The sequence below is a fragment of the Dysidea avara genome, chromosome 2, assembly GCF_963678975.1.
Source record: "Dysidea avara chromosome 2, odDysAvar1.4, whole genome shotgun sequence".
Classification (NCBI taxonomy): Eukaryota; Metazoa; Porifera; class Demospongiae; order Dictyoceratida; family Dysideidae; genus Dysidea; species Dysidea avara.
The window spans coordinates 52,016,386-52,042,597 of record NC_089273.1 but is presented as its reverse complement, the minus strand read 5'-3'; the positions used below and the strand labels follow the sequence as shown (position 1 = coordinate 52,042,597).

Below are 26,212 nucleotides of genomic sequence, written 5' to 3'. Positions count from 1 at the left end.
AGAACAATGGCAAACAAATGTACATCACTTCAACATTCACAACAGTTCAACTATTCCTTACCTTTCTTATTTGTGCATATTTACAGCAGTAACGATGGTACACTGACCAAATAATCATTGTCACCTTCAAATTTACACCAGGTTGGTTACAATGAAATTTTGAACTAACAACTTAACAAGATTAAAACTCTTTACCTCACATCCTTAGATATTATGGCACCATTAAATCCAAACTTGTATCTAGAAGAATGACTCACATTTAGGGTCCATACACAAGGAAGCAAAGATTGTTGGCATGAAACAATGGATGGTCTGTTGTTCTTAATCTACTACAGATACCAACTCAAAATATAGCCTAAGTGATGTATTTTATCACAGACAATCACCTCGGCGACTCAAAATGATCAAAAGATGCTTGTCTGGATAGTTTCACGCCCATTTGTGAAACAGGCAAAAAAATACCACTGGCTAAAATTTGGCACAAGTCGCGAATTTGTTACAATAACACCTCTAAACTCACAGTACAGCATCACTATTGAATAGCGCATCAATACAGCATAACTTTATGACATAAAACACTTTAGAATTTTTGCTAGCTCCAGAGAAAGAGAGAGGAAGCAAAAATGGTGCATTTTTTCAAAACACAAATATGCACTTTTTTCGTACAAAAACTAGACTAGCATGTACAACATGTTATAATATGACTAACCACGTCGATAACTCATCAGTTTTCAGATTCTCCAGTGACTTTTCAGCGTCCAAAGGTAATTATTTTTCCCTAGCGCAGATAACATGGATTGTTTCAAGAGTGCCTATGTCATAACTACAGTGTATATTGGGTCCGCGAAAACTATTTCCAAACCAGGTGTTATAATATCTATGTTCTTAGTACTTGGTTGTATAATGACATAATTTTAACCGCATTTCGTATTATCTTACTACTTGGTTGTTTAATTATTTATTTATTCATTCATTGATGATGTAATTTTAACCGCATTTCGTACTATTCTTAGTACTTGGTTGTATAATTGGTTGTATAATTATTGCTAATTAATTACCTTTTATAACTCTTCTCAACATGGTGAATTGCTTTTGTGTGTTGGCAATGCACAATAGAAGAATGCATATTTTTATGGTATAGCATGAATAATTTGTACTACTGGTTGCAGTGCATGTGCATCCATAACAAGATAAGTATTGGGTACTTTAATGCATGATGAGAAATGTTATAGCATGTCCATTTATGGCACGGGGTTGTATCCTTTGTTGTTAAAATTTCACAGTAAAAAATAATGTTGCAATGCTGCCTATATTAACTCCGTCTTTAGTCAGTATTTAAAGTACTGATCTGCTATTGACTAAATAATAAATGCTTTAAGTGTTATACTGAACTTTCTGCTAGTCTTCTTTGGAGCATTCATCTTGAGAACATTCAGTTCTCAGCTATCAGGCCATTAGTGAGTGCCCATACCAGTAGAACAAGCAGCTAGGACTACTTTATTAGAGTACCTTGACCTTGCTGCAGTTTGCACCAAGTGGATTATTATCTCATGTGATAAACTGCTAAGGGGTGTGGTAACAATGCTCTGTTCTTTGAAATGAAACTGGTTGTTGTAAATGAAGCTATCAACTTCCTTTCATAGTAGTGGGATAGAACGTCCAATAACAATCACTGTAACTGTTTTAAATAACTTTGTGGCATCTTTACACCTCTGTAAGGAAGTTTCAATAGGGAAATTTGCTTGTTTTCTTGCATGAAGCAGACAACAAGTAAGATTGAAATGAAGAAGGATCTCTGATCTGTGCACTAGTGGCTTCCTCTGATTTAAACAAATTGACTTGTGATTTGTTAATCGTTCAAAGTTATTTATGACAATTGGTAAATAACTAAATAGATTATAATGGTCTTAATTTCCTTTAAATTTGAAAGGAATCAAATATACCATGTGCAACTCATGGTCAGTAACATTTCTGAGAGTTATAAATATAAGAAGATAAATCACAATTAATTTTGAAGGTGCATATAATCCAGGTAGCTGGCTCATATGTATTTGGAATGGAAAGTGGTTTCTATATGACCAAGCTACGAACAAACAAAAAGTGTTTGATTCCTTTACAATGCACACTTGATCTGTTCCTTGGCCGCAATTATTAATACACTACTGTGTGCCTTGATGGAACTACAGAAATATGTATGTGTACACCAGTAAAAGAGCACTCTAGTAGTGATATATATATACTTACGTATTTAATTTCTCATCTTTAAAGTCATTGCAGTAATGCTATATTATTTTAATGTGAAATTATTCTCTGTCTCTTAAACTAGTACACAAATTGTTTTTGGAATTTTCAACTAGATTAGGGACCATAGCACATCGATAAAAAGTACTGAAACAAGCTGGAGTAGTGCACAATATCATATAGAGGGAAACTTTGGTGTTAGAAAACTTTGGCAAATTTGGTGATTTGCTACAAATTCACCAAAGTTTAACCCTCCAATTACTCTTAGTGCCTGAGAATAGCATCTATATAGCTATAGATTAAGCTCGAACTTGTCAAAGTTTATTTCGCCAAATGCAATTTAGCTTGCTATTCGCCAAAGTTTACGCCCGCCAAAGTTTCCCTCTATACGGTATTAAATCACAGTAAAACAATAAGAAGTGTTATATCCCTACTGTGAATTTCCGTTATGGTATCTTGAGTACAGTAGGGATATAACACTACTTATTGTTTTACTGTGATTTAATATCATGGACTACTCCAACTTGTTTCAGTACTTTTTATCGATGTGCTACGGTCCCTACTCTAGTTGAAAATTCCAAAATTTCTTGTGTACTTGTTTCTTAACATTTTGTAAATAATTATTATGACTGGTGAACCGGCATGCATACCGCATCTGAAATGGTGCCGTTCATCCCAGCTATATCAGTTATCATCTGAAAAGTGAAGTATCCATCACGCTTCGTTGTCAGTTATGTTTAACCCATTCCACAGCATTTCAAATCAAGAACTGTTTGAAAAGCACCCCTGCAATCCACGCTTACCGTAAAAAAGAAATGGTGCCACGCGCCCCAGTTATATTGTCTGAAAAGTGAAGTATCCATTACACTTTGTTGTCGGCTATGTTCAACCAATTACACAGCAGTACGAATCAAGAACTGTTCGAAAAGCACCTCTGGAATCAAAATAGTCACTATGAAAAATACGGACAGTTTCCATTATGAAGGGAAGCCATCATGTGCTACCACCAAATTAACACTTTTTGCTCTCAGCAAAGATGAATTGAGGACACTGCTAACAGTGTCCTCCTTACTAAGTCCTTGAAGAGTGCATTGTACATACTGTGGTATGCCAAAAGGCTCCTCTCAGGCCGAAGCGGTGTCAAACAGTGAAAAAATCAAACCCGTAGCCTTAGCCATTATCAAGCTATACTTGTCTGAAAGCATCCAGTCAGTCAGTTACTCAGTCGGTAAAAAATTCCATAATTTTTTAAACAAATTCTGTAGCAACTTGTTGAAAGCGTTTCGGGTCGATCTGAAAGCTTGTTTGGGCTTAGTTTTACCTAACCAATACTACCTCATCATCGTCAGGGAAAGTGAGGCTGTTTTGGGGTGATGTTATTTTGTGGGCCACGCCTACTCCTTTGTGGTCCTACTATATGATATGATAAGCACCCAGTTCATTGCAGTAGAAGTAATGCACACACCACAAGTTTCTATAAATAAGAATTGCAACTTGTCTTGATACTGCAGTATGTATGGTTTGTGTGTATTTCTCTCCACAGTTCTTCCTCCTACAGTCACCATATCACCATCTGGTCCCATACAAGGAGCTATGGTAGGTAGTCCCCAAATGATCCAGTGTACAGTGAGTGCAGTTAGTGAAGTGGAGTCCAGTTCAGTAATGATCAGTTGGATGGGACCTGGAGGAGACACTATAACCAATGATAGTAGAGTGACTATCAACCCAACCACTTCTAGTGGTAACACTTACACTAGCAGCATCCAGTTTACCTACCTGATGGAAGAAGATGAGGGTACATACATGTGTAATGTGACGATACTGGAAACTAGTATATCTGCATCAGTTGTACTGGAGATACTTACTAGTGAGTCATAACATCTTCTAATAGTATACATGTATTTGTTTTCACTTAATACTACAGTACCCACTCCCAGTGTGACTGTCACTGCCCCCAGCACTCAGATAGTTGGTCAGTCACTAACACTGGAGTGTAGTGTGACTGCTGTGAGATGTATTACCAATAGAGTGGATATTATATGGAGTAGGGACAGTGGTGAGGTGTTAACTAGAGCTAATGATACTTCTTCAAATATAATGGACAGTTCACTAATGTACACAGACACTTACACCATCTCACAACTGAACACTACTGATGATGGTAGAGAGTACCAGTGTGAGGTGGTGATCAATGCCAATCAAGTAATAACAGCTACTGATAGTGTTACACTGGATGTGATGGGTAAGTACGTACAATATACAGTGAAACAAGAGGGTTGTAACCCCTGTACTTCTGAATTAGGGATTAAATGTCCACTCGTATGTTTTGCAGATATATAGGCAACCTCTCTTGTTTCACTGCTTTTTATTCTTAGATTCCAAACCCAACTTAATTTCTTATTTTTCCTTCTACTTGTTTGTTGACTTTTTTATAACATAGTTATCACTAATGAACCCACCCATACTGCTTCGAATGGCACCAGACATGCCATAAAATTACTTTTGCATCTGAATGTGCACCCTACAATCAATTACTCAAAAGTGCAGTGGCTATTATGTTCCATCTTCAGCTGTGTTCTGCCTGTTACACAGATACAAATGAAGAGCAGTATGAGAAGTATCTCTGCTGCAACGACTACAGAAAATACGGGTGATAAGCTTAATATGTAGCTAGTATATATTTAAAAAAATATTTATTTAAACACTATAGCCATAGGGAAGCCATATCGCACTACGGTGAATTGACAACTTGCGTCGCCAGTGAAAAAAACTGGGGCACAAAGGAGGACAAAGGTAAGTCCATGATGTGTGTATTGTATGTACATACCATAGTTGGCTAAAAGGCATGTCTCGGGACAAGGCGACATGAAACAGTGATTATGCTTGGCTGAAGGCTCAGTTAGTTAGTGGTAGAAAATTCAGTTTAAATAGAAAATAACTTGTTGGAAGGATTCAGGGCCGCTCTGAAGGCATTCTTGGGCTTGGTTTTGCTTAACCTATACCGCCAAGTTGTTTTGAAGGGAAAACTGAGGCTGTTTTTCAGAAGGGCAAGAAAGCTCAAACCTCCATGATCCCTAATATACAGTACTACTGCCATAGCTATATTTTTCTAATCACTCATTGTCAAAATTAGTCCAACAGCAAACTTTCATCTAGTTAGGTTATAATGCACACAGGTCTGTGTAATTCACTGCAAAGCCTTATCTTGTGGTGTTGTACACCAATAGGATTGAGAGCATATTAAAGCACGAGGCAAAACCGAGTGCTTTAGCAAGTGCCAAGTACTTTATTTTTCATATAGGTAAGGCAATGCTTTAAATGATGTATGGAACTTTCTAGTGGTAGCTTGCAGCCATACATTAGGACTTATAATTAACACACATTGCATGAATTATTAGCAGCCTGAATGCACACAAACTAGTTTAACACAGTAACTTGCACATAGTTCACCATAGTTTGGCATAGTAGGCGTTCATTGCGTATTTTGGCAGGTTTTGGTCACAACCCACGATCGATTCTACTGTGACACATTATGGTGAAGCATTTCCATGATATCTCCAGGGCTTGTCCATTTACATTAACAAATGTAACAGCAACGTTACGTTCTCCCACCCATCATCGAAGCATTTAGGTATATCTATAAAAGTAATCCAGTGATAGAACTCATGTTGGCTGGGGTGATTAACCACATAGCACGGCATAGGCTATCAGCCTGCACCAGCTTTGGTGGCTAGTCATACTGGTGTGACCATTTTAGCCTGCACTAGAGCACATGGGCAACTGTGCTTTATTTCCCACAAAGGGTGCTTTGATCATACAATAAAGCACTCTTTGTGGGCAATAAAGCACTGCTTTCCCTAAAGTGTATTTTATGAAATTTAAAGTGCACTTTTCCTTTGATTTCGCCCACACAAAGTTCTATAAGGAAATATGTAGAATATATAGATGTTGGAGGCTTAAAGATTCTGAAGATGTCTTAAAATAAGAGTAGCCTGATACTGGCAAATGAATCTTGTTTTTAAAGAGTACATAAGCAAGAAATTAGGTAGGTAGATGTTCAGTAAATCATCTGTGTATCTTAATACATTGCTGAGTACGTAGAGCTTCATTTTATGAATTGGTTTAAACCTGAAGAACTCTACATATATTGCAACTCTTACATTTTGAGCAATAAATTTGAAGTTTTTAAGCTGCATGATATGTTATTGAATACATCTACCCTGTAAGAGAGTTGGCACATTGTCACCTCGGAGATATGGGGTCTCCACTTTGTTCTTAAAAAGGGAGTACATTATGTTCAGGTTTAAGGTAGCAGTACTAACTGTTTTGTGCAATATTGAATCATTTAAAAGTTTCCAGATTGTTGTGATAAAGTTTGAGAAACTCTGTATGTGTTGTGTGTGCGTGTGTGTGTATGATTTTGTGGTGAGTGCTCTAGTAACAAAATATTTCTGTCTTTCAGTTCCACCACCGAACATTACTTTATACCAGCCAGTGCCACATCCTGATACAGGATCTGGACACAATATTAGTTGTTCAGTGATAATACCAACTGGAGTAAACCCATCTCTGGTGAGAATTGACTGGATTAAGGACTCTACCACAGTTGCCAATTCATCACGAGTCAGTGTGATTGATTCATATGATGGCTCAGTGCTCACAAAGACGGTGATATTCCAACAACTTCTTGCTGCTGACAATGGCACATATAGGTGTAATGTTACAGTAAATAGATTTACCGATCCTAGGACTGATGTTATAATAGTAAATGGTGAGCAGTTTGATATTGTGTGTGGAGGTCAAGAGCCCAATACCACACAAGGCAAAGCTAAGTGCTTATTTCTTGTACAACCAAACAAACAATACTTTTAAGTGTTGTATTGTATACCTATTAGTAGTCTTTGGAGTATTCATGTAGTTTTTTGACCACCCATATATAGGATTATTATGGCTATAGGCATCCCACACAGTTAAGTGTACTGTATAGAAATACAGCACACTGTACCAGCACTTAATTCCCTTTACAGAGTACTATATTAACACATTAGTAGCCATAGTTTGGAGATGGTTTCTCTTCTTGTCGTAATTATGGCACATGGATAGGGGATAGAAAAACTTTCCCAACAGTAAACTAAAGAGTTTATAAAATTAATGTTAAAGTATTCTGACTGAATGTTTATTCTGATTACTGTGCACTCTAAACTAATCCACAAAAACAGTCCTTTAAAGTTTTAGGAACTACTCTCCAATAGGACCATTTCCATAATAGGCCAACTAGTTGGCACAATTCTAAATGTTACCCCACAAGCCTTCATAAATGGTAGCAAACAATCTGTTTGACAATGTAGCACAATGTATTATCACACTTTTAAGGTACTGCACAATTGAGTCACATGTTAACTGATGATATTCAGCTGGCCTCCTCCCATAATCTAACTATACACTACTGTATAGTGTGACATGTGATTCTGTGAATTGTGTATGGTGTGTGTCTGTAATTTTTATGAACTGAGTATACAATTTTTATCTATAACAAAATGTGTACAAACTAGTTAACTGTGACTGTCTCGTGAAAAAACCGTCTAGTTTGCACAAATTACAAATTTCATTTTATTGTCTCAGCATTATCAGTAGAGAAATCAATTTGTACAGTGACTACACATTCACTGCTATAGTTTTCTTTTTTTTCGGTCTACAGAGTTGATTTAAGCTTAAAAATACACCTGTACAAACATCTTCACTACTGTGTCAAATATATTTTGACACAAAAAAAAATTACATACATACTGTATGTGTGTGAACCAAAGATTAGAAATCATACTTGTGCAAACAACTTCACTGCTCTAGATTTTAGACATGCAACAATATATCATGTATCGTATCATTTAAGACTGTATTGATGCATCGATATAAAGTCAAACTGTATCGATACATCATGTATCGTTATATATCAACATATCATGGCTTATTTTAATGGCTGACAATCAAATTATTGTACATTGTGGTTAACCTGAATGGTATATAATGCTTCTCGAAGAAAAAATACGTCATTTATTCATTTTTATTGGCTTATATAGCCAAATGGAAGAGCTTAAATAAAAATCAATCAATCAAAAAAAGTTGAGGATACTTTGGTAACCAACTCATCACAAGTCAGTGTGATTGATTCTTTTAATAAGTCAGAGACAGTGATATTTCAGCAAATCCCTACTACTGACAGTGGAGTGTACCAGTGCAATATTACAATAGATGGATTTATGCATACCTACTCTAAATACATTTCATACTACACTGTGAAAGGTTCAAATCATGTTGCACATACATTTTTCTAGAGGTAACAGAATAAGTCTAGCACTTGCTGGACCAAGTCATCATTGAAAGATCAATTAATGGAACAGTTATTGCCAGTTACTGTAAATTTTAAGTCAATTATTCCTATACACTGAAAAAGTGGTAGTACAACTTTTATGATGATCATGTGATTCTCTGTATACACAAAAGTAAATGCAGTACAACTACAGATACAGCAGTCTGTGGGTGTGTACACTTGGTTTGAGTCATTTGCCAACATTACATACAAAGCACAAGTTTACATTTTACACACAGTGTGCTGGGCCTGCTGGTCATATTTTATGTACTACATTTCTTTTGGATATATATGGCCATGTAGGTTTTCCTATTGGTATACTATATATGATAGATGTACAGGGGTTGATCCAGCATTTTGGAAAAGAGGGGTGCACCAAGGTAGTAGGTATATATGGAATAGGGGAAGCCGGAGCTATTCCACATATCTTAGGATTAAAATTTTTGATACAGAGTGGTTTTATGCACAATGTTTAAATCATACTGTTTTAAATGAACTACATTGTTCAAGAGGGTTGTTGACAGTCATGAGCTAGCTAAAATTATGAGCCTTACGAATGTCATACACAAGATCATGTGCATTTCATTTGCAAATATTCTTAGCAGGTTAAGTGTGCCCATAACGGCATGAAGTGTTGATATGCTAGTTCCATATTCAGCAACTATGAAACAGTGTATGTGTGGTGACTGATCTATTAGAGCATTTTGACTGACTGCTCTATTAGAGTATCTTGATCTTGTACATTTTAATTGTACAGTCAGTACAGTTGCAATAGTTGATGGTATCATATTGTGTATAACAGACAGGTGCAAGGTAGTCTTCATGAAAAATTATTGTCTCCCACCGTCCACACCTATGAGAATTCTTGTTATGACAACATCAGCTGATAAAATACTAGCAAACATTTCTTGGAAAGTGCAAGGAAAATATTTGCTGAGACATATGTAGCTCTGTTTTGTTCAGTGAATTTTGCCCTCTTGGTATTCTAGCCAGCCACTTTAACTTTAGTCTATAATCCAAAAAAGTTTTAGTATAATAATAATACAATATGTCAATATACTTTTTCTAGTCGAGAGACTACTTTTAGGTATGTACGAAAATAATGGTTATTGGGCCTGGAAATACAGGCACACAATTCTTTTTCAAGTTTCAATGGACTCATAACTTTTAATTCAATGCATAATCAAGCAGTTTTATACCTTATAATCTTCCATTTTGCTTTGCCAATCCATGTTACAGAATGCAAAATGTTCTGACCAGTTATGCAATGGTGTACAGTTTGTGCCAACATGTCTGGTTTTTGTAGACCCAGTCACATCAGTGGCAGATATAGGAATTTATAAAGGGGTTTCCAGTTTAGAAGGTGGAGATTTACACTGACATGAGATATGCAAAAGTCTGTACTAAGTGGTTAGGTAAGGTGAGACCAAAAAAAAAGGTCAAAGCCTATTGATAGTACATAAATACCTTAAATAACTTGCTACACACTGCTTTAAAATAGCTACTGTGACTGCTCTATTAGAGTATCTTGATTGAGGTGCACGCCGCAATAATTAAAAAACATTTAATTGTTATATAATTATTTTTCAAAGGGGGTTTCCGTGGAAACCTTGAAACCCCCTAAATTTTCACTGCACATAACAGTCTTATGAAATTGTGGGCATGTTAGTATCAGATTTCCATTTTAGTTTTAATGTGTCTGCAGGTGCTATATTTTTGAATACACACCAATTAATATACATGATTTATTAGAACGTGAAAACATGTATATAGACAAATGTTACTGTAATATCTGTAATTCTTTAATTTTTGTGCTATATATCTAGTAGCCAGTTTGGTGAATAGAAATGGTAACACTGGTAAGTTACACTACTCATACAATGCCACATATACACATAGAATATTCCAGAACTTAGTGGTACCATTATTGGTGGAATTATTTCTTCTGTACTGGTAGTTGTTTTGCTCCTTGTGTTGCTATCAGTTTACACAGGGATCAGGTGTTACCAGAAGAGCTACAAGAAGTAAAGAGTTTAAATGTTTTATTGATTATATATGTACACATAATTCATACAGGAATCATGCTGTACAGAGGATTGATATGTTTGAGATTCAACCTTCAACAATTTATAGCATGAGAAAGGAAACACCAGACAGTATTAGTGATACTTCAATAGACAATGCAGAGAATGACTACAGTGATTGGCGTAGGGAGACTCCAATAGAAGAAGACACAATAACAAGAAGAAATGAAACACTGCATAAAATTAATAGTGAAACCCTATCTCAAAACAATATTAATGTCAACTAGTACATTGTTCATCTTGAAATTGGTTATGACTTTATTTGAGCAGCTGTTAATGATTGCACTAGGGATGCTGTGACACAGAAATGTTTATGTCGTATGTCACAGACATTTCATGATATATCATATTTCACAACATAGCTTATATATAATATAGCTACTTACTCTAGAAAAAATTTAGCAAAACATGTTTCCCTTTGGTAAATTTCTGCAAAATTCTATACTTTCAAGAGTATAATACAAAAACTACTTGGTACCAATATTCATTAAAGTAGTCAAATTTGTGTGCTATTTCTCTGTCACGACATAGCTAAATGGGCCACGACATATTATGTCATGGGATTTTACGGCACGATATGTCATGTCACAATGATCGTGGCCCCCTAGATTGCACTGCTGTTACAACGGTACCAAGAGTTTATAATGGGAGGGGACAGTGTCGAACTACGCTATATGCTGTGAAATATGAGCCCGTAAAGTCCTATGGTATCGTTCAAACGACTGAGCGTTTGCGTTGATTGGTGACTAATTATAAAATCAACACTTACTACTTTTGGCGGGTGGTCCGCATGAAATCACGATGGCTGACACTCCATCTAGACCGGTCTCATTTGCTAGAACTGTGGAAATAGGGGTGGAGAGAAGGAATGATAGCGACCATGAAGACGTCACGTGCGAAGCGACCGACACTCGGACCAGCCATATCAGGAAGTTTGGCTCAAAAACGGAAATTTCAGGACAGCTGCGGGTGATTTGTCCAATTGTGACCGGATTTGCGAAAAGGTACTTTTTCCACACATTTTACATACCAGCAAACAAAATGACATAACACTTGACTCTTTATACTGATTAACTTGCTCGTAGTTTCACAATGTAGCCAGATACTGTAGCTACACTCAAGGAAAATTGCAGGCAAATATATGCAATGATTAAAAAGTTATGAAGCTTCAAAGTTCACAAAATGGGTCAGATTTTGTGTGTGAAAAAGGTACCTTTTCGCAAATCCGGTCACAATTATAATCAAAGCAATTTAGCAGCTACAATTATTAACTTGTTATATTTCATTGATTAAAGGCTTTACTGTTGCTGTTTTTTCACTTTTGTAGGTTTTGAGACATTTCTGGTTAAAGGAGTCACAAAGGCTGTCTGTGCTGCGTATAGTGTATTCATGACAGGTGTACTGGATCCAGGCCGGAACATTACAACTTTAGTACGCATACAGAAGTTCTTTAATAAAATCGTTCTAAAGCTCTGTATTAATTCTAAGAAGTGATTTATGGTTAAAGCCTTGCTGTGCGTTACTAGTCAGACCTTGCCAGACGGAGTCCACGCCAAATCAAAGTAATAATCTCGCTCAGAACCACGCACATATTTAACCTCCAACTTTGCCATCGTTTTGACGAGTGATAATTTATGCTATAAATGCTCACTATGGCTTGTTGGAATCGCTCAAGAATAAGCTAAACGGATCTAGCAGCGAATCCGGGATAATCCAAACGTGTTACGAGATATGAATGAATCTATTAGAATTATCAAAATGCCCATTTGAAATGTATTGCAGATGATTGTGTTCCTTTATTGTGAAAATGACGAGCGGAGTTTTTGTGTACTGAGCTTCATTTGGTACCATCCTGTTCGCCAAGAGTTGCTCTTTTTCATGGTAGCTACTTGCGAATCTGAAATTCGTCTTTTGAGCGAAAAGATATGTGAGTACAAAGTGTCAGTACAATAGAAACTACGCAACTTATAGTGAACAAAGCGGTGCAGCTGGACCAAATCTCCGCAAACTTCTTGTGAGTGCAGTGTATAAGCAATTTTGAATTGACTATAGTTTGAGCAGACTAAAGAGTTGGTATTCTGAGTCATGTGAGCCATGTAGCTTAGACAGTTTATGCCTTGTCATGGACTGTATTACATGCATTTACAGTACCAATCATACCTATATGCTACAAAGAGTTTGGGGCTGCAACAGAGTACACTCTTCTTCTAGTTATCCCTCCTGGCCACCTCATTGCTGCACTTAAAGGATCTTGTGATCTCAAAGCAGACCGGATCCTTGCTCTAGTGACATTGTATCCACCAGCTCGTAGTGTACCCATTGCCTCCCACATCTGGATTGTCTCGTCGTAACTGTCTTAGTAATAAAGATAAGTATTGGTCTGACAACTGCACTGTAGGATCAAGAGTGATACCAAATTCAACCCTTCTCCTGTTGCAGAACCATTATTATGTTTATAATAATGATAATAATGCTAATTTACCTATAAAGTGTTGTGCTGGATATACCCAAAAGTAAAGCAATGTCATTCCAATTGATAGTGAAACCAGGTACTCAAGTTGGGCTTGGTCAACATCAAATTTCGGTCGACCACGTCTGTGTGTGTGCTGGACAGGTACATGATACGCAGAATGATGGGTATTTGAATCTAATATCATTTGATACTCTTTCCATTCATCCAGTAATGATCGCAACAACTCTATCAGCTGATCAACATACTGCTGGTATTCTGCAATGCCACCATCTGCTATAGAAGACAGACCATTTGCAATTGACTGACATGACTAAATTGATAGTTCTAATCTTTCAAACATGTGATCACAATAATTTGCATTACAGACACCATAACGTCTTTCCGCTGTAGTAACCATTGCAGCTACTTCCTGAAAAAAACTTCTCTATCTTTCCAGAGACATTATAGTTAACTACTCAGGAAAACACGACCTGGCGTAAATCCCAAACACATAATCGTCAGCCACAGCTCATGAAACTAGCAATCTTGGAAACGTTGTACTGAAGCCTAGAACGTGACGTTGTAACCTTAGAACGTGACGTTTGCTTAGAACGTGACGTTGTGTAAGCTTAGAACGTGATGTTTTAAGCTTAGAACGTGACTTTCTAAACACGTAATTTTGAAACAGATGGCGTGTCATACTACCGCCATATGGCGGCATGACATCATAACTCACTCATAGAATAAACTTTAGACTCGTTGTAACTTGTAAAACGCGTTTCATAGAAAGATGCGCTAGTACTGAAACGGACTCGCCCATAGAGGTCCCGTTTCTGGGATAACCAGATCCTTCCCGGACTAGTGCGCGTTTGTTATGTAATAGCGTAAAGTGTAACGTGTTATAATAGGCAAATTAAATCGTTCTTCGACTTAAAAATCTACTAGCTGATAACAAAGAAAGTGTTATACATCGATGGAGAGAGGTAAAGTCGACAGTTGGTTGCTCTATCCCTGACGTGACATGGTGGACACGAGTGCAGATACGCATGCGCAATAGCAGAAATGGGACAAATCACGAAGAAACCGGCTGTGGAATGGATCGCATTGTAAGTAAACTGTATAAAATAGTTCTTTGGAGTGTAATACACCTTAGCAAATAGCTATAGCTGAGATTCCATTGTTTGTTCGGGCTGGTTTTTACCGAAGTTTAGACTTTGTTGTCTAATAACTTCGTTGCGGTTACTGTTACGTAAACAAAAACAACACAGTCGACCTCCTTATTTTATAGTGAGTATTTAGATATATGGTTACTAAGTAATTTTGTGTACAAGACGGTTAGTATGGTGTGATTTGGCAATTCGGCCAGGGGTCCTAAAGAATTTGGCTGTCAATGGGTTAATTAATATCAGTATCAGCTTTACTATAATACAACTAAACAATTTTCACAACACTACCTTAGTAAAGTGTAGTGCCTATTACTGAACAGAGCTAATCATTTTCACCACACCACTACCACGAATACTATTACGCTAATGAAACCTATCATACAGTACGCTAGTATCATACAGTACGATAGTAACTGTATAGTAGGGACAACAAAGGAGTAGGCGTGGCCCACAAAATAATATCACCCAAAAACCAGCCTCGATTTTCCATTACGACGATGAGGCAGTATTGGTGAGGTAAAACTAAGCCCAAACAAGCTTTCAGATCGACCTGAATCGCTTTCAACAAGTTGCTACAGAATTTAAAAAAAAACTTTATTCAACGGAATTTTATACTGACTGACTGAGTAACTGACTGACTGACTGATGAGCGTACTGCTATAACGGCTAAGGCTACGGGGTTGATTTTTTCACTGTTCGACGTCGCTTCGGCCCGACAGGTGCCTTTTGGCATACCGCAGTACGTGCAATGCATTCTTCATGGACTTACCAGTGTCCTCCTTTGTGTCCCATTCATCTTTGCTGACAGGAAAAGGTGTCGATTTGGCGCAAGCACGTGATGGCTTCCCTTTGAAACGGAAATCGCCCGTATTTTTCATCGTGGACAGGTTATTTCGATTGCAGAGGTACTTTTCAAACAGTTCTTGATTCGTACTGCTGTGTAATGGGTTGAACATAGCCAACAGCGAAGCGTAATGTATACTTCACTTTTCTGACGATAATTAATATGATTGGGGCGTGCTGCACGATTTCTTTCTTTTGGTATGTGTGGATTGTAGAGGTGCTTTTCGAACAGTTCTTCATTCGAAATGCTGTGTAACGGGTTGAACATAGCTGACAGTGAAGCGTAATGGATACTTCACTTTTGAGACGATAATTGATATAGCCGGGGTGCGCGGTGCCTTTTCAGATGCGGTATGCGTGGGTTCACCAATCATAATAAAATTATTTACAAAAATTGTTAACAAACAAGTACACGAAAAAATTTGGAATTTTCAACTAGAGTATCGATAAAAAGTACTGAAACAAGTTGGAGTAGTCCATGATATTAAATCACTGTTAAACAATAAGAAGTGTTATATCCCTACTGTGCTCAAGATACCATAACGGAAATGCACAGTAGGGATATAACACTTCTTATTGTTTTACAGTGATTTAAAATCATGGACTACTCCAACTTGTTTCAGTACTTTTTATCGATGTGCTATGGTCCCTACTCTAGTTGAAAATTCCTAATTTTTTCGTGTACTTGTTATTTATAAACCTTCAACATTGATACTAGTCCAGAAAGGAACTGACAATATTCCACTAGTACCACAAACTCTGGTTATTAGGCACACATGACACATTTCTGTTAAGTACGTAATGTGGCATACTTGTGCTATTCATGCTTTCACAGATAGGGATGAGATTGTCCAAAAAATAAGAGTAAGAAAATGTTTAATGATGAGACCCACTGAAGGATTTATATAGTGGCCAGTGTAGGATTACATTGTGGGTTTGAGTTTGTGTAAAAAATGTTGTTAGCCTGTGTTATTTCTTGTCCAAAACAAAGAATAGTAGTATAAAACCAACATCATTTTATGCAACAAGACAATGTGACTGGATCTGGGAAAACCAGTCTTATTGCCCATGACAGTAATTATGATTTTTCATCAAGAACACAAAGCTACATTCGTTATCAAATTCAGCTATAGACTTGAGTGGTCTGCTTTTGCTGGCTGCTTTTCCCAAGTATAGTGCATGTGGCGAGTGGTCTGGGGCCCTAGCCAACATGGGAGAGGCTGTACAGCTTCGTGGTGTTGAATAAAGGCCTATGCTTTTCATATTTGAGACCTGAATGGTCCATCACTTGGCCTATTTCATCACTACACCTTCCTCTTTAAGCACAGCTTCTTGTCACGGCCACCCACCTCTTTTGGAGCTCGCCTGATAAATCAAGTTAAAAACCATAATAGAGGTACTTACGTGGCTCTCTAATATCTATGTAAAAACGATCTAAAATAGCAGGAAACTGAGCTGTTGGCTACTTGTACAGTGGATGCTCTGGAAGGTAAGGAATTGGTGTAAAACTTGGTTCATGTAGCTTCAACTATTGGCAAGCTACAACACACTGAATGCGTTTCTTGATACTTTTAAATGAGTGATAAGGCCAGATTTCCCACATTGTGTCACAAATGAAAAACAATAAATGTCCAGTTTTGTTTTCACAGTTTCCCGGCAATTTTAAATGGTACTACCACTAGTTCTTGTATACTTTCAGGACCACGTATATTACATATAATGAGCCACAGTATTATTACAGTTAATAAGAAGAAAAGGATTACCTTGACGGTTCAGCAAGTGGCTACTCCTCACTGTGTTCTGAAGCACATCTATTGCTATATAGCTTTTGTTGAAGTGTTTGTTTTTTTTTTCATTCTATTCATTTAAATGTTTTTCAACACACAGATTATATGCCTTGTAACTGCACTCCAGGAACTGTTTTTCATCCTGATGTTTTAGACCATCCATTCTTGCCTCATCTCAAGGAGTCTGCTAAGCTGTCTTATATCCTGGCTATTGAATGCTCTGTTGACCAGATGATTGTTGAATTGCATCATTCTCTTTTTATCTACTGACTTTCAGGATGCACCTAGTGTTGTTTTCAATACACTTTCTGCTATCAGTTTCTCACATCCATTACTTTTAAGAGCAATGTTCATAGCAGTTTACATTCCTCTCATACTGATTATTGGAATTCTACTCTCTAAGTGTATATCATTGACTGTACAGAATAAACTTATGGATATTATAGTTACTCTAGAACAAGAATGTCCCTCTTGGAAAAAAAACTGATGTATGGTTTATCTGAAAAGTAACTTTTTCCTTATCATGAGCTGGTTCATGACACCTTACCAACACCATTGAATCTGGCTTGCTGGAATATAATCATTAGTCCAGTTTGTACCCTTTGTCACTCTACTCAGCCTATATACAACCAACCATATTTTAACTGGTTGTTCCATTGCACTTGATCAAGGGAGATACACCTGGTGTTACGACTCCATTTTGCAGGTTTTTGTTCAGAACTTTAAAAAGGATTTACCACCTTGTTATAAGCTTTATGCTGATCTTCCTGGCTACTAGGCTAGTGTTAGTTTGCCAAGTACTATTCAACTTCGAGCTCATATCCCATCTACTCTAGCAAGCATATGTTCTTGTGCTTGTTTCCACAGATTCCATCATGCTATTAGAACTCTCTGTGGTCACTAATACTCAACATCACTTTTTGGCTGCAAGGAACCATAAAACAGTACATTACTGCTGGACCTTCAACATGCTGAACTTTTAGTTGATCTAGTGACAGTTGAAGTTGGCTGTCTAGGCCATTTCATGCCAGTGACCATTACAAAACTTAGCATTGTATATATGCCATCTACCGAAGGGTACAATACATTGCATTCTTCAGCAGGCAGCTCATGTTGCCATCTCCTGTTCATTAAGGATATTTAACTCTCAGGTTTCAGCATCATGGGATATAGTCAATCTGTTTATAATTATAATTATTTAGGTTTATAAGTAGCTTACAATTTAATTTCTTTCTTTTTGTCTTGCCAGGGCTCCAGTTATTATTACCTTTTTAGTTAGTAACTTGGTAACCCTGAGACTAGACTCCTGACCCCTTATAATTATATTGTACATGTAATTGCCAAATTATGATGCTATATAGCATGTACATGATTATTATACAGGTTGCACTTTTTTTTAAGTGTTGAAGGTCCACCAGTATCCTGTATTGGTGGCCAAGTTAATCAAGAGTTAATAATAGTAAGGAGCACTCCCTACTATTATTAACTCTTGGTATAATAATTACAATAATTAATTATTGAATTACAAGTGGGCAAAATTTGATATCAGGGGCGGATCTAGGATTTCAGAAGGGGGGTGCTAACATAATGGATGGCTGACGACAACTGGTTAATGCAACTAGCTATAGTACACTCAGCATGCAGAGCATGCTCTATCTAGGGGGGTCTGGGGGTATACCCCCACAGGAAAATTTTGCAAATTTAGCCTATTCAGTATTAAATTTGGAAAATTTTTTACTGAAAAATGATGCCACTTTGTTTAAGTGATGCCACTTTGTTTAAGTGATGCCACTTTGTTTAAGTGATTCACAATGCTTTCACAATGCTTCTAAAGCATTGTGAGTCACCTAAGTGTAATAATGATGAACACTATTCCAGAACAGTCGTAATAGTTACTAGCTGTCTATAAGGGCACAGCCAGTAACTAAAAATATATTCTTTACATAAAGAACAGGATGCAGCTACACATGATCAATACTTGCCATTATTTTTGTGTTTGAAATACCTTGTTTTAGTGGTACATTAAATTTAGCAGTTTTAGAGTTTGGTTTTTTGCTAATTAATTGCATCAATTCACGAATTAATAAAATTTATTTGGCAAATCCATCAATATACAAGATCGCCAAATTTAGTGTATTGCTTGGCTTAAGGTATAGATATTGTGCTTTACAGTCTCATGGCTCAAACTATAACATCCAAACAGTAACAATGAAGAGAGGGCTTGAGAGGGCAAGTATACACTCACCATGCAGTGTGTAGAGAACACATACGTAAAATGTTCCAGCTAGGGGGGTCTGGGGTGGTGCTCCCTCTGAAATTTTTTGGAATATAGCTATCACAAGATTGAATCTGGAAGCTAAATTGTACTGAAAGATTGTGGGGCTACAAGATGGATGGGTTCAGTTTTAAGCAATTTTAGAAAAAAACAGAACTACACTTTTAAATGCTATTAGATTATAAGGCAATAAATAATAGTGGATTGTCAAAGACATACACAGGATTGGATCTTAAGTTCACTGTAAAGATTTAAAATGTACACAAAAATAACTTCAACTTTGTAGTATATATAGCCACAGACTGTTCTGTTACTATTTCAGTCTGATTTTTTACAACTATATGGCCCCATCACCATTACAACCAGAGTCCAAAGCCACTTACATATACAACTAGTTTTTGGCCACAACTAACCCCCTTATAATGTGACAGCGTATGCTGTGGTATCATTTGAGCTTATAAAGTTGAACTTTAAGGGGTTTGGGAGTGCATGCAAACCATGTATGACATTAATTGTATTAGCTTCAATTGATACTAGATTCAGATAAATGCAACATGGAACTTTGGTACTGATAAAGTAAAAATGAACAGCTCTCAGATACTACAGCCTTGTTAACTGTATACATGCTAACTGTTTTACTTAAGCATGTCAACCCAAGCATCAATGTAGCAACAACTAATTTAATACCCACTATAATATTAAACAAACTTATTTGACAGAAGTTGTTCTCAGATCAGTGTATGGCAGGATGTTTGGAGCAATGGTAAGATAGCAGTGCACAGGTCAAGAAAACACACTGGCAGCTTCTTGAAAAAAACATCATGATGGATGTTCTATTAGAGTAGTTGACTGTTCTATTAGAATATTTTTAATTTAGCAGCTTTTAGGTTAAGTCTCACACCAAAAGTATAATTTGAACCCCTCTTAGTAATTCTAAGTAAACATTAGCCATTCTCCCTTCTCTTTCCATCTTTTCATTACCCATGCATACATATAAGATGCAATTGCATGTATACTGCAACTTCTAAAAGCTTCCTAGCTTGCACATGGTAAACTTTTGGAGGGGGGGTGTTTCACCACCCCCCTAAATCTGCCCTTGGATACTGCATGGATGTGGGATTTTTGTTATATCTACTATATACATGGGCATAGAAAAGAGTGCATGCATACATCTGGATTATTAGATACAAATTTGTTTGTATAGACAATGGACAATAGCTGTAGTAACTCTTGATATTGTTTCAACCATCAATGTGGCTGCATTGGCTCCACGCTATCAATGCCATTAGGTTCATTTTGTTGTATAACAGTTTAGCCTTACGACTTTATACTTGCGAAGCTTCAACAAAACACACAAATAGAAATATCAGAACACTAGGAATTGCATGTCCAGCTTACAACACTGTACATCCAATTGTGGCCAATTATTTCTATCAAACAACTTTGAACTACTAAATAAGACACCTTCTACTCAATCATATTATATTACTTATGACTGATTATGAAGTAAGAATTAAATCTCAACCTGTGTAGCTGCGGGTGTAGATAACCTGCCTTGTTTTATCGATTTTACACGTATTTCTATGTACGTATTTCTATGATTCATATACTCAATTGTTAATATCTATTTTACCCTTACACTAGGTATGTTGAATCTTCCAGGAATGTTGAGTTACCACATTTGGAAAATTCTCAGTATGTTATTTCAATGGCGAATCCAGTATGGGGCATTTGGGCAAATTCCCCTCCTACCTTCTGCTATTTCCTTTTAGGAAGAGCTACATCACTTTCATGCCAGTAAAGCCAAGAATTACTGACAACTATTAGCTTTAAAGGCAGACATATATCCCCTCCCTTTACTGCAAATTCACCTTAAACTGTGTGTATGCAAAATTACATCAGCATTCAGCACTGTTGGCTGCAAAACCCTTTTACAGCCGAGCTGTTAGTGCATGACTTAAGTATGTATATTTCACTCCATGTGCACAGTTTCAATGTGTCATTCAAAATTTGTGATAACAGTGTACTATATTTTATTATCCTTGTAAATGTTACACTTGCTTTGAGATTTGTATAAAAATTATGAAGCTGTATATGTGACTGGGCCCGCAAAAATATGGCATGTGGGCACATTTCCGGCACAAACTACACCCCATCACATAACAGAACAGATCTCAGTGATTAGAGTATCTGCACTCTGTAACTATTATTATAAAGCCAATGAAATGTTTAATAAGTGCTGAAAATTATGTTGCCATATATAGCACAGTGGCATAGAAAGTTATGAGCCATGAAAGTTTGAAAAAGCAGGCAAACTTTATGCACCCACATGCCCTATTTTCGCAGACCTGGTCACAGATATTGAACAGATTCGTTATAATTGTTTACATTTTTATTGTAGCACCATGATTAATCTCCTCCAAGTGTCTGTGTTATTGATGATTCATATATGATTAGCAGTAACTACTGAGATATTCTATGTGCAACCAGATGATTCTACCAATGTCAGTTTTCCCATATCAGCCCAGTGCTACACTCAGTCAATACTTACTGGATAATGATGGTACACTATAATTGTGTCTAATGTTGAGTATCACTTGTTACCTAGAGAACATCACTTCCCTACTCACATTAAACTTAAGTATTTGAATAACTTTACAATATCTGGAGCTTCAGTTAATGGATCACTATCAGCAGTGTAAGTTGGTACTTCTACAATTCAAAATACTTACTATGTATTGCTTACTCACATGAACTTTAAGTTGTGAAGATAGTGTTTAAGCAGCATAAGTTTTCCAGTATTATGTTACATACCTATTTCTTCAGATGTGTACTTCCTGAAAACTAATGAATTTTATCTTCTTAGAATGTGGATTCTGGACGTACAATTTATTTGGAAAGTCTTCCATTAATAATGTACACTTTGAACTGCATCAACCATTTAAGAGTAGAATTATAATACATTATGATGACTACTTTAGGTAAAATACACATGCCGACAGCACAGTGGAAATAATTGATAGTTCCCTACCTGGAAAACGTTTAGGTGGAATAATATTATTGCTGAATCAAATGAAGTATAATATGAGTACAGTGAAACCTGTCTAATCAGGTCACTGCATAAAGAGGTCACCTGTCTAAACTGGCCATTACAAAAATTCCCACATGTGCCAACTGTGTACAAAGTGACCTGCTTACTGCAGCCACCTCCTTACTGAGGTCAGAAAATTTTGTCCCTATGATGATTGGAATAGACAGGTTTCACTGTATTGAGTTGAACAATTTACTTTATATCATAGCATACAAAAAATGACTTTAAGATATTTATATAAAAATGTATGCAAAGATCTTGATTGAAAACTGCACATTCAACCATGCAGGCTTAATCATGATCAATTTGTTATCTCTGACCACTTTATTTCAATGATATTGATTACAATGAAAATGTTTACAGCAACTGTAACTTTTTTGAATTGCAATTTTAGCCAAAATAATGATTGGGCATCTTTGATATCAGTAGTGTACCATTCTTTCTAGTCAACACTGTGACCACCTGTCTCACAACACCCAACATCATCCTTGAAAGTTCTAGATCTGACTCATTGATAATGCAAGTTCAATATTGAACATTGTCACTCATGCATACACTGTTTGTATGATGAATCTGCTCATCGTTGGCCCTAGTTTTATAATTGGAAATACCGGCTTTCGTGATTTAGTAACTGTGTACATACAAAAAGTTGTCATTAAATTGATTGGACTAGTTTTAATATCTCGAAACAGTGCATCACATGTTATATATTGCAAGTATTGTGATATGCTGTTTAGTAAAGACATTGTGTTTACATCCAATGAGTGTTACAATAGTGTTCTTGTTATACATTCTGGCTAAGCTTATATCAAAATGATGGAATATACAAATATTACATTTACTAACACACATTCTCAAATACAATAATTATGTTTAGACTATACTTGATCATAGGGACCCTTACATATTTTGTGGTTTTCAGTATGTAACACAAAGCAACAGGTCAAACACTTCAACAAAACATTACAATATTACCATCTATAACAATGCATTGTATAATTTTGGCATACTGCAACAAGTTCCTTGTGTGAAGCCTATTCCATCACTTTACTGCACACTGTAGATGGATACCTACATCAGTGTTCTATGGGTTTAACTCTGGAGTAATAAATCAGCAAATCATACAAACTGATCAACATCATCTAAGTCACCACTACCATGTGTTACTATTCACATAACATAACCAATTGTAGTGTTGATGTACTATAGACCTGCATATCCTGGACAAGTGTTACAAGTAGCCTTTTGTGTACCAAATAGCAATGAAGACTCTATTTTGTATGTATATAGAGACACACAGTACACAACTACCTCCTGCAGCTTGCAAGATTGCTCACCAAAGTGAATTATTTCAAAGTATTACAACCTATTCGACTACATTCAACGTTACTATTTGTTACTGATGATAGAGCGATGTGTGAACTGTTTTTAGCAGCATCACCTTGCATACATAACATTTATGAAGCATTTCATGTAGAAATACTACCTTGTCCAGTTGGGTTTACATTACAAGATCAAGTATGCGATTGTGATCCTTATCTTAGGAACAGTAACATTCACATTGACACATGTTACATTGATCACTCAGCTATCACATGTCCTGTTAACACTTGGATAACTGCTCATTATTACTCCAATAACACTAAAATTAATATTTAATATCACATAATTGTCCTATGGATTACTGTCTACCATACTCATTACATCTGAATTTACTTAATCCTGATTTACAGTGTCAATTTAACAGGACTGGTATCTTGTGTTCACAGTGTCAACATTCACTTAGTATGGTATTTGGATCATCAAGGTGTATACACTGTATAATATATATATTCTCATCACTATCATAGTTATACTTGCTGGAATTGTTTTAGTAGTCTTACTTTATCTTCTCAACCCCACAGTCACTAATGGAACTATCAATGGAATGCTAACACATTAGTATTAATGAGTGTTTATTTCTTTTGCCAACTTGGATTTGGGTATTGAGACATGTTTCTATAATGGAATGGATGGATATGCTAAGATGTTTTTGCACTTGTTCTTCCCTGTCTATCTCATAGTCATCGCTGTTTCAATTATTGTAGCTAGTTGCCACTCCACTAGAATACTACGATGGACATATACTAGATCTCTTCCTGTATTAACTACATTGTTTCTGCTATCTTACACTAGTGTTCTCAGAACTGTATTAACAGTCTTGTTTACTTATTCTACTATAACTCAACTACCAAGTGGTCATCAACAGTTAGTGTGGTCTATTGATGCCAGTGTTCCATTGTTTGGCTTGAAGTTCACCATATTGTTCATCGTACGTCTTGTCTTATTACTTATTCCTTTCAACATCATTTTGTTGTTTACAAGATACTTATCACAGTTCAGGATAATAAATCAGATTAAACCATTACTGGATGCATTTCAAGGATCATACAAAGACAAATACTATTTCTGTGTTGGCATACATCTCATTTTGAGAAGTGTCTTTTTCAGTTTCTATGCATTAAACACACAAGCAAAGTTGATAATCTCAACCATAGTTCTTATAAGCTTTGGTATGCTTGTTGGATATATTCATTCAAATAAAAACAAACTTGTTAACATTCAAGAACTCTTACTGCTACTAAACCTCACCGTAATGTATGCCGTATCCTATCAGGGTAGTGGTAGTGTTTTTTCTACTGTCACAAATGTCATGATCAGTTTGGCTTTTACTCAGTTTTGCACAATTGTGCTCTATCATTTCCTCATGTACACATGTCACTATAATGTTGAGACTATATTACAAAATGTGAAAGAGAAAACAATGGGATATTGTCACAGAAGCAATGATACATATCACAATGTTACTTTATGTGATATTCCTGAATGTACACACAATTACAAAGAATACCGCGAAGGACTTGACTTTTTCAAATGAAAATGTGCACTTAAATATAATTTATGTATTCATATTATAATATTATTATCTAATCAAAAACAGCCAAGCTGTAAAAAAAGGTGCGGCCCCCAAAAAGGCCATGGTGAAAAAAGATGTGAAATCCAAGATGGCGGCCAAGAAATGGCTGTGATGGTAGGTTAATGGTTACATTTTAATAACAACAATTCAGGTGAATTTGGTGCCAAGACCAAGCGGCACAAAATTCACCTGAATTGTCGTTATTAAAATGTAACCATTAACCTACCATCACAGCCATTTCTTGGCCGCCACCTTGGATTTCACATCTTTTTTCACCATGGCTTTTTTGGGGGGCGCACCTTTTTTTACAGCTTGGCTGTTTTTGATTAGATATCACTTCTTTTTGTATTTGTATACTGCAAAGCCGGCCTATGGCTGGCTTTGGGGCTTTTTTAACCCATGTGTTTTTTTCTTTACTACAGGAAGAAGAAAAGAACTTAAAGAAGAATTTTAGTACTTCAATTATTTTTGATTTTATTAGTAATTATACAAATTATATACATATATTTATTACATGCCCATTATTCCCCACAGGATATTTTTTTTGCAGCTGATCTCTCTACTGGGTGACTTGAAATGTAGCTGAACTATATACAGGATGGTTTCTTTGTAGCTGAACTCTTTACAAGGTAACCTCTTCTAGCTGGTCTCTCTACAGGGTATTTTGTTTCTAGCTGAACTCTCTACAGGTGATTTGTTTGCAGCTAAACTCTCTACATGATGGTTTCTTTGTAGCTGAACTCTGTATAAGGTGACTTCATCTAGCTGAACTCTCTACAGGGTGATTTGTTGTAGCTGAACTCTCTGCAGGGTGATTTGTTTGCAGCTGAACTCTCTACATGATGGTTTCTTTGTAGCTGAACTCTCTACAAGGTGACTTCGTCCAGCTGATCTCTCTATGGGGTGATTTGTTTCTAGCTGAACTCTCTACAGGTGATTTGTTTGCAGCT

At 36.4% G+C, this 26,212-nt stretch overlaps 1 protein-coding gene across 4 annotated transcripts in view; it reads left to right on the top strand.

Moving 5' to 3' along the window:
* Positions 1 to 10,991, top strand: part of LOC136247628 (hemicentin-1-like) — an 82,851-nt gene extending 71,860 nt beyond the window's left edge. For 2 of the 4 annotated variants that reach the window (XM_066039397.1, XM_066039399.1), the window contains exons 8-13: positions 3,785 to 4,108; positions 4,166 to 4,483; positions 6,704 to 7,012; positions 10,435 to 10,467; positions 10,518 to 10,632; positions 10,685 to 10,991. In XM_066039397.1, coding sequence (XP_065895469.1) covers positions 3,785 to 4,108; positions 4,166 to 4,483; positions 6,704 to 7,012; positions 10,435 to 10,467; positions 10,518 to 10,632; positions 10,685 to 10,919 — 1,334 coding nt within the window. In that variant the 3' untranslated portion in view covers positions 10,920 to 10,991. Of the gene's footprint in view, positions 1 to 3,784; positions 4,109 to 4,165; positions 4,484 to 6,703; positions 7,013 to 7,614; positions 10,468 to 10,517; positions 10,633 to 10,684 lie in introns of those variants that run through there. The other 2 variants (XM_066039398.1, XR_010697672.1) reach the window with 2 other exon arrangements.
* The last annotated feature ends 15,221 nt before the right edge of the window (positions 10,992 to 26,212 follow it).